This window comes from Schistocerca piceifrons, chromosome 2, assembly GCF_021461385.2.
Source record: "Schistocerca piceifrons isolate TAMUIC-IGC-003096 chromosome 2, iqSchPice1.1, whole genome shotgun sequence".
NCBI classification, from domain to species: domain Eukaryota; kingdom Metazoa; phylum Arthropoda; class Insecta; order Orthoptera; family Acrididae; genus Schistocerca; species Schistocerca piceifrons.
In genome coordinates this window covers 1,046,551,194-1,046,565,784 of record NC_060139.1, presented here as the reverse complement: position 1 = coordinate 1,046,565,784, position 14,591 = coordinate 1,046,551,194, and the positions used below count along the sequence as shown (strand labels likewise).

General features: G+C 38.2%; 1 protein-coding gene across 2 annotated transcripts in view; it reads right to left on the bottom strand.

Annotated features, from left to right (window-relative positions):
* LOC124774718 (trichohyalin) overlaps window positions 1-14,591 on the bottom strand; it is a 402,178-nt gene that overhangs the window by 136,876 nt on the left and 250,711 nt on the right. For both annotated transcript variants that reach the window (XM_047249503.1, XM_047249504.1), the window contains exons 16-17: window positions 3,707-3,834; window positions 1,631-1,901 (exon numbers count right to left, since the gene is read on the bottom strand). In XM_047249503.1, coding sequence (XP_047105459.1) covers window positions 1,631-1,901; window positions 3,707-3,834 — 399 coding nt within the window. The remainder of the gene's footprint in view (window positions 1-1,630; window positions 1,902-3,706; window positions 3,835-14,591) is intronic.

Genomic DNA, 14,591 nt, shown 5'->3' with positions numbered 1-14,591 from the left:
ATCCTCTTCCATTTCCATAATACTGTCCTCAATTACATTGCCCTTGTATACTCCTTCCACCTTTATGCTTTCCCTTCTTTGCTTAGAACTGGGTTTCCAACTGAGCTCTTCATATTCATGAGGGAGGAGGAGGCAGCCAACTAGAGTTGGGAAGGTGAGAGAGTAGGGAGAAGGAGAATGAAGAGATGAACACAGGGAGGAGGGAATACAGGATATGTGCAATATATTTGTGGAATCCCAACATGAGATCAAATCCACAGGAAAATAAAATACAATACAGCATAGTATGTATAAGAAAAATATTACACACACACACACACACACACCTATCTTCACAAGCAGGCACATTTCATGCCTGCATGACTGCTGCCTCCAGCTGCTCTGGGCAGACTGCAACTTTTGTGCTGAATGAAAACAACCTGAACCATTTCGATTTTCCCTTCCACCACCAGCTTTTCATCCTTACAACACATTCTCCGGCCTCAACATTACTGTCCCCACACCTTCCACTCAACAGTTTCTGCCCCCCTCTATCCTATCACCTCCTCCCAATTCACTCACCCTGCTCTGCTCCTCTTTTCTGTCCTACCCCCCTCCTTCCTCCCCCTCCCCAGTCTCACAACACTGCATCTGGAAGCTTTGTCCTGCCATCTTCTGGTCCCAGCATTCTCTGCTTGACAGCGCTCTTCTCTCCCCCCACCTGTACCCTGCTATCCCTCTGCCTTCCCAGCCCCACTCCAGACTGCTGCTTCCGTTGAATGTGACAGCTGCAGTCTGCCCAGAGCTACCAGAGATAGTGGTCACATGTGCCGTAAGTACACCCGCTTTTGTGGCTGTGTATGTTTTCTTTTCTGATGAAAGCTTTGCTCTAAAGTGCAATCTATTCTTTTCATAACTGTTTATATTCCAACCCGGACTTTCCATTGTTTAATTTACTTGTTACCTGAGCCTTTTGGAAACTGCCACATATGATTAGATTCTGTAAATCAATTTTATCAATCTGCCATTGAAGTAGTTGATGGAAGTTTTTTGTTCTTTCTTCCTTACCCTCTCCACACTCATAGATGCCTAATGTAGTCAGGTAACTTGTACTTATTTTCCCATAGATACAAGCTTCTCCCTTATGAAGTAATAGTTTTCAATACTTGATTTTCAACATTTATGAATGAAGATTGTTACCCTAGCTTTTGCCTGCATTTTAAGTGCAACACAGCTGTAAATCATTACATACTCCATAATTATTTCATTCCTTTAAGGTTCTTCTTTGCTTCTGTAATGACTTCAATTAGTATGTTTTGCTCTTTCAATGCTTTTTACACACATAATGCACACAAGCACACCAATCACTAAGATGGATTGTATTTGAATATTAGGCCACACATCACTGTATATATCAAGAAAATTTATTAAAGTTAATGCATACTAATCCATTATTTCTCCATAATGCAACAAAACTGCATGGGGTACCATGCTGGACATAGAAATAAAAAGGAAACTTTCTCCATTTATTAATAGAACAGTCCTTAGAGAAAGGAGAAGACATATTCAAACCACAAATAAAGCATAAGAGTTTTTTGTGTTAAGCATTAAGAAAATGACCTTTTAAAGCACTTAATAAATAAGACAGTACCTTTTTGTTTGCTTCTTCAAGTTGCCTTTCCAAATCTGCTATTCTTTCCTTTAATTCTACTGCTCTATCAGACGTTTCCTCAGTGGCAGTACTATTTATAGTTTTCTTAGTACCTCTGACAAGCTGCAATTTCTTGTTTTCAGCTGTAAGCTTTTCATTTTCAGTTTCTAAGGCTTGTGTTCGTGTTCTCAGAATTGCAGCCTCCTGTTCAATTACCTGAAGCTGACGTTTCAGGTCAAGTGTTTGTTGATCTGTACTGCTGTCCAGTGACCTAAAATAAATAACGTTTATATAACCTTGCAATGTCTTGGAAAATATCACAGATTTTTAATTGTTTACTTTATTTAATTGGATAGATAAAAAAATCTACTCACCAAGTGGCAGCAGAACACACACATAAAAGACTGTTGTGATTGGCAAGCTTTCGCAGCTAGTGGCTCCTTCTTCAGGCAGTAGAGTTGAAGGGGAAGGAAGAAGGGTGAAGGAAAAGGACTGGAGAGGGCTAGGAAAAGGGTTAGATTTCAGGAAAGTGACCCAGAACAATGGGCCAGGGGAGACTTACCATACGGGCCTTCTCATCCCGTATGGTCATCCATAATCGCAGGTCATGGGAGATTTTCCGTACGGGATGAGAAGGCCCATATGGTAATCTCGGCTGACCCACGGTTCTGGGTGACTTTCCCAAAATCTAACTCTTTTCCTAGACCTCTCCAGTCCTTTTCCTTCACCCTTCTTCCTTCCCCTTAAACCCTACTGCCTGAAGAAGGAGCCACTGACTCCAAAAGCTTGCCAACCACAACAGTCTTTTATGTGTGTGTTCTGTCACTGCCTGGTGAGTAGATTTTTTATGCATCTATTTGAATAATTTTATCAATAATTAATTGTTTACTTTGTATATTAAAATATTTAATGAAATGAAATGTGAAACTGATAAAAGATTTCTCTTATTTGTAAAAGATATAACATTTTAGGTGCTATTGCCACACTTTTATGAGTAATTGAAAAATTTTCTCATACACTAATAAGTGTTAAACATACTGAGATTACACTCAGATGTGTGAAGGTTTCTACAATAGCTTTAACACACATACTTTAGAATTAATTAATGTTGTGCAACATATCAAATGAATCTAATAATACTTTCTGAATTGGGAAATGTCCAGCAAATCATGTGTACTGGCATGCATGGTAATGTATCTGTAGAGACTATAGTGAAAAAAGTTACTCATTAGCTGTGATACTAGTAACTACAGTAAAATGGGCATATGTATCTCAAACATATTATTGGCAGTTTTCATTAATGGGTGAATTCTTAGTGAGATGAAAACTCTCCCATTTACAGTAGCACTTACAGCTACTGGTTTTACAATTACATTTGTCAAGTGGAAACTACTGGTCCATATTCTCAGGAAACCTCAAAGAAGACTTCATGTAAGCTAACAAAAACTGCCTTGTCTTTATTACTCTCCAAAGTTAGAATCAAATCGAAACAGTGTGATGATTTCAACATGATTTTACTTACACTGAGTCATCATTTACAGGTAGATTGCTATTACGTTTACTACCGTCAAGGATTGCACTACATAAATGTAACTGATTTTCTGACAGAATAATGTGTACCTTTAATATGCAACAATAGCTTTCAATTTAATACAGTCTTATTTGCAAAACATCTCTGATGTGGGACAAATTTTTTTTCATATATATGACAAAAAAAAACAACTGTCAAAGTGAACAACATCCAAGGCTATCCAGAAAATATAATGATTGATATGTCTCTGCTGCCTAGAAAAATCTTTTTGGTCTGATTTCAAAACTACTGTTCTGTGTTTTCAAGTTTTTATATAGTATAAATACTTTTACAGTGTAATAATAATAGAAATTTGAAGACGATGACTCAAATATTAACACTGAATATAGGTTACAGTTCTCAGCAAAATGAAACAAAATTAATATTTAACATCATAACTGCTGTTATAAAAGAGTGTAAAAGAGCACAACACAATAGTAGGAAAAAAAGAAAGTTAAAAGAACTCTTGAGAAGATCCAATTAAAAATGTTCACTGCATTACATACTTGCTCTTTTGTATGGTTCCTTTGGAGAATCGTTTCTGTGTTACTGTTAATTCAGCATGAAGTCTCTCACAGTCTCTCTCCTTTTCTATTAGTTTCTTTCGGAGCTCTGACAATTCATCTTCAAGCACCTAAGCATGGGAAAAATCTTTTTTAAGTCAGCAAGGACATTATCATCATTTCACCAGTTTCTAAGCATATATATAAAATTTTAGCAAGATGGGTGACTACCCCAATATATTTGCAAACATCTGGGAAACTTACCCTTCCTTTTGAGATCAGATCATAAGTTTAAAAACATGTAGCAAATTTTATGAAAGATCTGATTATTGCCAGATATCCATTTTACAGTTAGGAGAAATTTTTCCGAGTTTTTGCAAATGTAGGGGAAAAAATTAGTCCTTAAATGGTACAATGGTCCAAGAGTGAAAGAGATGAATTGAAAATCTACAAGAACTGGGTAGGTAATTCAGTGATACAGAACATGTACAGTTTTATGAGAAGGGAAAAAGTAAGGGCTAATTTATGTTAAGGGGAAATATGAGAAATGTATTTTTTTAAAATACAGTGAAATTAAACATATTATTGTCCTCATCATCATCACCCATTTAACATTCACTGCTGAATAAAGCCCTCCTCTAGAGTTTTCCAGCTTCACAGACTACAGTTATACACATCCACATTGTTTCTGAATTTTCTCTATTGCCATCTATCTACTTTCTGTTAGATATTCCTCTTTACATTTCTTGCTACAGCTATCATCTATTTATCTGTTCATACATCCTGCCAATTCTAATTTCACTTTTACTGTAGTCATAATCAGTGGCAGCTTGTGAGTATACACTCCGGGTGTTCACGAATTTTTAGATTCAGATAAATTTGAGAGTGTGAAATTAATAGCATCTGCGGTATAACAGTTACACTTATCAATAACTTTATACAACTATGGCCACTGCCATAATAACGACAACAACAATAGCAATAACAGTAATAATAATAATAAGATACATAACTTATCTGACAAAAGAAAGAATTGATTTTGTGGATTTGCACACAATTAAGTACAGTTTATGGCAATAACAAAAAATTGTGTAAGCTTTAGTAATTCCCCATTCCACATTTTTGTTTAAGTGGGAGTTTTTGTGCTTTTCCTTTTTTTATTATTATTATTTTTTTTTTGTCAAATGTATAAGAGCCTAACATATGTATGTACAAGATCCTCCCTAACAGATGTATTAGTTCACGAATTTACTTCCGGGCTGAAAAACAGGTATTCTTACGCTGCACCCACACAACAATGTGTGCTAACTGTATACTTCCTTGTTAAATGTTCGCTTGTAGTAATGCTTATTTGATTTTGTCACTCTCTCAAACAAGGATCTCTTCTCAGAGGTCCTAGTTCCTTTTATTCATGAAGTTTCAGCACAGATAAATCTGACTCACTATAAGATCAACAGATTTTAGAAGCATGAATAAATGCTACAATCTCACAATTGATGGTGATGTGCTTTATGCCATTATTGATTCTCAGCACTTCAAATGTATTACTGCATCATAACTTGGCCCATAAGACAATTATGTTACATGAGTTGCTCATGTGCAAAAGCTCCTTAAAATGCAAACAACTGAAGGTGTGCTCACAACCCTGACACCAAGCTTCATGGAGTTGAGAGGAACAATAGCGTGACAGGTTTAAGTGCTGTATCTTTCAGATTGCAGCATCTATGTTACGTTTAATGGCAATCAAAGAAAAATGACCAATAAATCTACAAGGCATCAAAAGTTAGGGTGTTCACGTGCTCTTTTGCTCTTACACAACAGCCACCAATGCTCATAATAATGTTTTACATCGCTGTCTGATCCTGGTCAGTTTCGTTTCTTATCTTCCCTAGTAATCCTCAATATGCACTTCTCCATTCCTCAGTGAGAACACTATTTTTCACATTGAAAGTCCACATCTCACTGCTTTAAGTCAAAACTGGTAATGCACACGGATTGTAAATTTTCCCATTCAGACACAATGGAAGATTGGTTTTGAAAACTCTTGCAGATAAAATGCAATTTCACTGTTATCTTCAGGGTTGCTGCACATAAAAATTCATCAACTTCTTCTTGTCATTAGATCGCCGGGAAAGCCAGAAGAGTTACAACTTCTTCTTTGACTTCAGTGTTTACTATTTCCATTTTTTCCCTCATTGCACATTATTTTCATTTTAGTGTATTTTATGCTCAGGCTTACTTTCTGACTGCTTTAAGTTTTCCAATTAGTTATTGAAATTTAAGTGCAGTAGGTGAACTGTATAATGTCATAAGCAGAACAACAATGGTCTGTTAATGTATGTTTTTTTTTTTGTTTTTCTATTTTAAGAATCTAAAAAGATCCTCTACAGCTGCTGAGAATAAAGGAAGGAAGATTAAGAGATTGATGCCTTGTTAACAGCAAGGGATGTTGCTGACAGTAGTTTTCATGAAAGGAAATCCCCTTGCCTGACTATCACTTCAATTCTGAATTTCTTATTATCCAGAAGAAGTCTAACTGAAGCTGCAACATTGCCATATAAACTCCTCAGTACATTAACACAGAGAGAATCAATGTCTTACATATCTAGAGCCATTAGAAGAAATTTTGTTGAAACTGAATCAAAAGCTTCCTCAAAATGTATTACATCTACATCTGCATCTACATCAGTATTTCACAATCCACCTGATGGTGCATGGCAGACAGAACCCCATACCACTATTAGTCATTTCCTTTCCTGTTCCACTCGCAAACATAATGAGGAAAAATAACTGTCTATATGCCTCTGTATGCTTGTGGTCCTTAAGTACGGTATAACATATGTTGGAGGCAACAGAATTGTTCTAGAGTCAGCTTCAAATTGTTGTTGTTGTTGTTGTTGTGGTCTTCAGTCCTGAGACTGGTTTGATGCAGCTCTCCATGCTACTCTATCCTGTGCAAGCTTCTTCATCTCCCAGTACCTACTGCAACCTACATCCTTCTGAATCTGCTTAGTGTATTGATCTCTTGGTCTCCCTCTACGATTTTTACCCTCCATGCTGCCCTCCAATGCTAAATTTGTGATCCCTTGATGCCTCAAAACATGTCCTACCAACCAATCCCTTCTTCTAGTCAAGTTGTGCCACAAACTTCTCTTCTCCCCAATCCTATTCAATACCTCCTCATTAGTTACGTGATCTACCCACCTTATCTTCAGCATTCTTCTGTAAGCTTCAAATTACAGTTCTCTAAATTTTCTCAATAGTGTTCCTCAAAAAGAATGTCACCTTCCCACCAGGTATTCCCATCTGAGTTCCCAAAGTGACTCCATAACACCTATGTGTTTTTCAAACCTACCAGTAATAAATCTAGCAGCCCATCTCTGAATTGCTTTGATGTCTTCCTTTAATCCCATCTGGTGCAGATCCCAAACACTCGAGTAATCATGAATAGGTCACAATAGCATCCTATATGATGTTTCCTTTACAGATGAACCACACTTTCCTAGGATTCTCCCATTAAACTGAAGTCAACCATTCTTCTTTTTTTTTTTCTACATTTATAGTTAGCTGCCTTTCATCACACCGACTAGAAATTTTGTCCAAGTCATCTTGTATCCTCTTACAGTCACTCAACTTCAACAGCTTACTGTACACCACAGCATCATCAACAAACAATGACAGACTGCTGTCATGAAATCATTTGTGTACTCAGAAAATAATAATAGTACTGTCACACTTCCCTGGAGTACTGACAATACCCTTGTCTCTGATGAACATTCACTGTCAAGGACAAGTTACTGGGTTTTTTAACTTAAGAAGTCTTTGAGCAACTCACATATCTGTGAACTCATTCCATATGCTCATACCTCCTTTAACAGCCTGAGCCTGCAATGGAGCACAGTGTTAAAAACTTTCCAGACATCTAGAAATATGGAATCTGCCTCTTGGCCTTCATCCATAGTTCACAGTACATCATGTGGGAAAGGGGAAAGCTGCGTTTTGCACAAATGGTGCTTTCTAAAACCATGCAGATTTGTGGACATAAGCTTCTCAGTCCCAAGAAAATTTATTATGTTCAAACAGAGAATATGTTCCAGGATTCTGCAGCAAACCAATGTTAGGGATGTTGTTGTTGTTGTTGTGGTCTTCAGTCCTGGGACTGGTTTGATGCAGCTTCCATGCTACTCTATCCTGTGCAAGCTTTTTCATCTCCCAGTACCTACTGCAACCTACATCCTTCTGAATCTGCTTAGTGTATTCATCTCTTGGTCTCCCTCTACGATTTTTACCCTCCACGCTGCCCTCCAATACTAAATTGGTGATCCCTTGATGCCTCAGAACATGTCCTACCAACCGATCCCTTCTTCTGGTCAAGTTGTGCCACAAACTTCTCTTCTCCCCAATCCTATTCAATACTTCCACATTAGTTATGTGATCTACCCATCTAATCTTCAGCATTCTTCTATAGCACCACATTTCGAAAGCTTCTATTCTCTTCTTGTCCAAACTATTTATCGTCCATGTTTCACTTCCATACATGGCTACACTCCATACGAATACTTTCAGAAATGACTTCCTGACACTTAAATCTATACTGGATGTTAACAAATTTCTCTTCTTCAGGAACGCTTTCCTTGCCATTGCCAGCCTACATTTTATATCCTCTCTACTTCGACCATCATCAGTTATTTTGCTCCCCAAATAGCAAAACTCCTTAACTACTTTAAGTGCCTCATTTCCTAATCTAATTCCCTCAGCATCACCCGACTTAATTAGACTACATTCCATTATCCTTGTTTTGCTTTTGTTGATGTTCATCTTATAGCCTCCTTTCAAGACACTGTCCATTCCATTCAACTGCTCTTCCAAGTCCTTTGCTGTCTCTGACAGAATTACAATGTCATCAGCGAACCTCAAAGTTTTTATTTCTTCTCCATGAATTTTAATACCTACTCCGAATTTTTCTTTTGTTTCCTTTACTGCTTGCTCAATATACAGATTGAACAACATCGGGGAGAGGCTACAACCCTGTCTTACTCCCTTCCCAACCACTGCTTCCCTTTCATGTCCCTCGACTCTTATAACTGCCATCTGGTTTCTGTACAAATTGTAAATAGCCTTTCGCTCCCTGTATTTTACCCCTGCCACCTTTAGAATTTGAAAGAGAGTATTCCAGTCAACATTGTCAAAAGCTTTCTCTAAGTCTACAAATGCTAGAAACGTAGGTTTGCCTTTCCTTAATCTTTCTTCTAAGATAAGTCGTAAGGTCAGTATTGCCTCACGTGTTCCAGTGTTTCTACGGAATCCAAACTGATCTTCCCCGAGGTTGGCTTCTACTAGTTTTTCCATTCGTCTGTAAAGAATTCGTGTTAGTATTTTGCAGCTGTGACTTATTAAGCTGATAGTTCGGTAATTTTCACATCTGTCAACACCTGCTTTCTTTGGGATTGGAATTATTATATTCTTCTTGAAGTCTGAGGGTATTTCGCCTGTTTCATACATCTTGCTCACCAGCTGGTAGAGTTTTGTCAGGACTGGCTCTCCCACGGCCGTCAGTAGTTCCAATGGAATATTGTCTACTCCGGGGGCCTTGTTTCGACTCAGGTCTTTCAGTGCTCTGTCAAACTCTTCACGCAGTATCGTATCTCCCATTTCATCTTCATCTACATCCTCTTCCATTTCCATAATATTGTCCTCAAGTACATCGCCCTTGTATAGACCCTCTATATACTCCTTCCACCTTTCTGCTTTCCCTTCTTTGCTTAGAACTGGGTTTCCATCCGAGCTCTTGATATTCATACAAGTCGTTCTCTTATCTCCAAAGGTCTCTTTAATTTTCCTGTAGGCAGTATCTATCTTACCCCTAGTGAGATACGCCTCTACATCCTTACATTTGTCCTCTAGCCATCCCTGCTAAGCCATTTTGCACTTCCTGTCGATCTCATTTTTGAGACGTTTGTATTCCTTTTTGCCTGTTTCACTTACTGCATTTTTATATTTTCTCCTTTCATCAATTAAATTCAATATTTCTTCTGTTACCCAAGGATTTCTACTAGCCCTCGTCTTTTTACCTACTTGATCCTCTGCTGCCTTCACTACTTCATCCCTCAAAGCTACCCATTCTTCTTCTACTGTATTTATTTCCCCCATTCCTGTCAATTGCTCCCTTATGCTCTCCCTGAATCTCTGTACAACCTCTGGTTCTTTTAGTTTATCCAGGTCCCATCTCCTTAAATTCCCACCTTTTTGCAGTTTCTTCAGTTTTAATCTACAGGTCATAACCAATAGATTGTGGTCAGAGTCCACATCTGCCCCTGGAAATGTCTTACAATTTAAAACCTGGTTCCTAAATCTCTGTCTTACCATTATATAATCTATCTGATACCTTTTAGTATCTCCAGGGTTCTTCCATGTATACAACCTTCTTTCATGATTCTTAAACCAAGTGTTAGTTATGATTATGTTGTGCTCTGTGCAAAATTCTACCAGGCGGCTTCCTCTTTCATTTCTGTCCCCCAATCCATATTCACCTACTATGTTTCCTTCTTTCCCTTTTCCTACACTCGAATTCCAGTCACCCATGACTATTAAATTTTCATCTCCCTTCACAATCTGAATAATTTCTTTTATTTCATCATACATTTCTTCAATTTCTTCGTCATCTGCAGAGCTAGTTGGCATATAAACTTGTACTACAGTAGTAGGTGTGGGCTTCGTATCTATCTTGGCCACAATAATGCGTTCACTATGCTGTTTGTAGTAGCCTACCCGCATTCCTATTTTCCTATTCATTATTAAACCTACTCCTGCATTACCCCTATTTGATTTTGTGTTTATAACCCTGTAGTCACCTGACCAGAAGTCTTGTTCCTCCTGCCACCGAACTTCACTAATTCCCACTATATCTAACTTCAACCTATCCATTTCCCTTTTTAAATTTTCTAACCTACCTGCCCGATTAAGGGATCTGACATTCCACGCTCCGATCCGTAAAACGCCAGTTTTCTTTCTCCTGATAACGACATCCTCTTGAGTAGTCCCCGCCCGGAGATCCGAATGGGGGACTATTTTACCTCCGGAATATTTTACCCAAGAGGACGCCATCATCATGTAATCATACAGTAAAGCTGCATGCCCTCGGGAAAAATTACGGCTGTAGTTTCCCCTTGCTTTCAGCCGTTCGCAGTACCAGCCCAGCAAGGCCGTTTTGGTTATTGTTACAAGGCCAGATCAGTCAATCATCCAGACTGTTGCCCTTGCAACTACTGAAAAGGCTGCTGCCCCTCTTCAGGAACCACACGTTTGTCTGGCCTCTCAACAGATACCCCTCCGTTGTGGTTGCACCTACGGTACGGCTATCTGTATCGCTGAGGCACGCAAGCCTCCCCACCAACGGCAAGGTCCATGGTTCATGGGGGGATATTGGTCTGTAATTCTGCAGGTCCACTCTTTTTCCCCTTCTTATGCACAGAAGTCACCTGAGCTTTTTTCCAGTCACTTGGTACTTTGCTCTGGGTGAGAGATTCATGATAGAGGCAAGCTAAGTAAGGGATCAGTGCCATAGATTACTCTTTGAAAAACCAAACTGGGATTCAATCCATACCTGATGACTTACTTGATTTCAATTCCTTCAGCTGTTTCTCTATCAGGGATGCTTACTACCATGTCTTGAATGTGAAATTTAAAATTTTGGCTTTCATTTTGCTATCTTCAACTGTCACATGAGACTGGTCAACAAGAGACTGGATGGAAGCCTTAGACTCACTTAGCGATTTTACATGGGACCAGAATTTTCTCACATTCTCTGCCAGATCTTTTGCTAAATTGCGATGCTTCTCACACAGATCTTTTCACAGACACATGAATCTCTACTAAATTTGGCTCATCATCATTTACATGTTCTCTTTTGAACTGAGGGTGCAACAGCCTCTGCTTCCTCAGAAGCTTCCAAATGTCGTAATTAAACCATGGTGGGTCTTTTCCATCCTTAATCCATTTACTAGGCACATAATTCTCCAGACCATGATTTGCAAATCTGCTTAAACTTTGCCCATAATTCCTCTATGTCCACCTTATTGGAACTAAGTGATGTCAATTTACTGTCTAAGTGGGGTGCTTACAACTGCATATCTGATCTGTCGAGCAGAAATACTCTCCCAGCCTCCTTAACTGATTTAATAACTTTTTTAAGCACAGTTGCTATAATGACATTATGATCACTAATCCTCATTTCTATACTGACATTGCTGATAAGGTCCAGCCTACTTGTAACCAGAAGGTCTAAGATATTTCTGTTGCATGTGGGCTGCCAAACTAGTTTTTCAAGACAGCTTTCAGAAAATGTGTTCAAAAGTATTCACTTAACTGTCTGTCTGTACCTCCAGCAATGAATTCATAGACAATCCAGACTATATTTTGTAGGTTAAAGTTGCCTCCAACTAGTATTGCACTATCTGAGAATTTACACTACTGACTGTAGACTTTCTTTGAATGACACTAGAACTGTCGCAGCAGAATCGGGAGGGCAGTAAAAACAGCCAACAATTAACTTGGTTTCAGCTAGACCTGTTATATGCAACCAGGTAACTTCACTGTCACAGAACTTCAACCTCAATAGAGAAAATATTATTGTCAACTGCAATGAACACTCCCCCTCCTATGGCCTCTAATCTGTCTTCACCATACGCGTTCTGTTACTCACTAAATATCTCAGAGCTTTCCACTTTCGGCTTCAGCCAGCTCTCAATCCCAAGAATAATTTCAGTGCAAATCCTAGATAAAGTGGAAACTCATATTCATTGCTCTAGTCTAGTCTATAATTTCATTCATCACTTGCTAATTGTCCATTGTGTAATGTCCAATTCTAAAAGTCAACTAGTAACTTTGCCTGATTAAAATCAATTTTTTCCATGCAGTTTTCGATAGTAGTAGTAGCAGTAGTAGTAGCAGCAAAAGTAACACTAATCTGTAGACTGCTTTTACAAGGATATTGGACATGTCTTTGTATTACAACTTAAGACAATAAAAACAACACAATTCATATATACAGGTCTAGTTTGACAAGGATGGGGCAGGCAGTCAGCCATGGCCTCATGTAGGAAACATATTGGCATTAGCCTGAAGTAACTTGCAGAACCCAAAAGAAACCTAAATCAAGATGGCTGGATGAAGACTGGAGTCTCTACCCTCCCAAATACAAGTTTTTTTAAACAGTGCTACCTCATTTGGTTTATCCCTAGTATACAATACCATTTTATAAAGAAGTTATTTAACAATATAAATAATTAGTGTTACATTATCCATTCATTTCTCGCTCCCAGTGACTACACACATATACAATCAGCTGATGTCAGGATCATTGCTACAATGCCTGGTTTCCATTATGTGTACCACAAATTCCCACTCACTAGCCTGACAAACTGTGTAGTGTCCCCCTATAATGAGTGTGATGTTGAGCTCACAAAGAGAATGTGTTAGTATTATACACTGCATAGCTTTGGGAGAATGTTTTCCCAGGAAAGAAAAAAGAAGAAAAACCAATGTGTGAAAGTGTTATGTGAAATGAAATTGCTAGCATTGTTATTATTATTTATACATGTTACATTCTTTACCATACCTCTACTCTGTGTTATCTAAGTCACCCCTCAATGTATAGAAGATACTGCTTAATACAGGATGTTCCAATGCTGCTCCATCAGGCATAAGCACGTGCGAGCTCCCTTCAGCTTGCACATGAGCAGGTGGAGGCCTTGTAGGCAATCCACCAGACGGCCTGACTTCATGTGTTTTGTGCATGCAAGACCTGCTTGGTCACCCCTTGCCACATAATCTTGGTAAGTGGACTATGATCGTGTGTGCTACAGCCCGGCTCCAAGACTGTCTGTGTTTGCCAACCTGCGCCCACCTTGTGCCCATAAGTGTCTTTTACTCTCGGGTGAGGGTGCGCAGGGAGGGGGTTGGGATTGGATTGGGGGGGGGGGGGTTCACAAGCTGGAATGGCCTGGATTAACAGATACTTTTTAACTTCTTTTTTATATAGTTTTTTTAATAAAAATTTCAGTGAAATCTTCTACATTATGGAGAGGAAATTGATTGACTACAGTTTTTACATTTTTTATGGGTAGGATAGGTAATACAATGATACACAGCATTTACAAGTTTAAAAGATGGATGAAATAAAAAAAATAAAAACTTAACTAGATGAAATATTAGAAATTTAACTACAAAATTTTACTGAAATTAAACATATACAGTAAGGACAGCTCAGATATCCAGAGAAAGTCACTGGGAAATCAGAGGATGAGAAGAAAAGACAAAAGGAGAAGTTACATAATATGAATACTTGGAGTCAGGAAAGTAAATTCTGTTTTATATTTGTATCAGATAGATCATGATTTGCCACTATATAGAGACCTAATAGCAGTCTGTGTAAAGTTAAAATGATTTGTTGGAGTCTAACAATGACTGAGTACTACTGGAGGAGGATCAATTCTTTTTTCAAAATAGCTGTGTTTCACTAAACATACATATATCAAGCAATCTAGAAGTAATTACCATAATTATCAGTTTGAGTAAACTGAAGCTAGTCATAATTTGTTGTCATCACAGAACATGCAGCAAGGGTAGCTCCTGTTTATTAATGTATATCTTCATTCACTCAACATTGCTGAAGCCACTACTTCATGATGGGACTGACTGAATGAATGATAATGAAAATGGATGAAAAAGAAGAATCTCCTTTGTTGGTTATTTAATTCTTCTATTTTTGTCTTTCCATTCTCTTGTAATTTTATTGGTATTATTATCAAACATTTCTCTCATTTTCTGTATATTTCACTGCTCCCTCTATTAGCCACAGAAAAACTGTTTTCTTTGCTATATACATAGC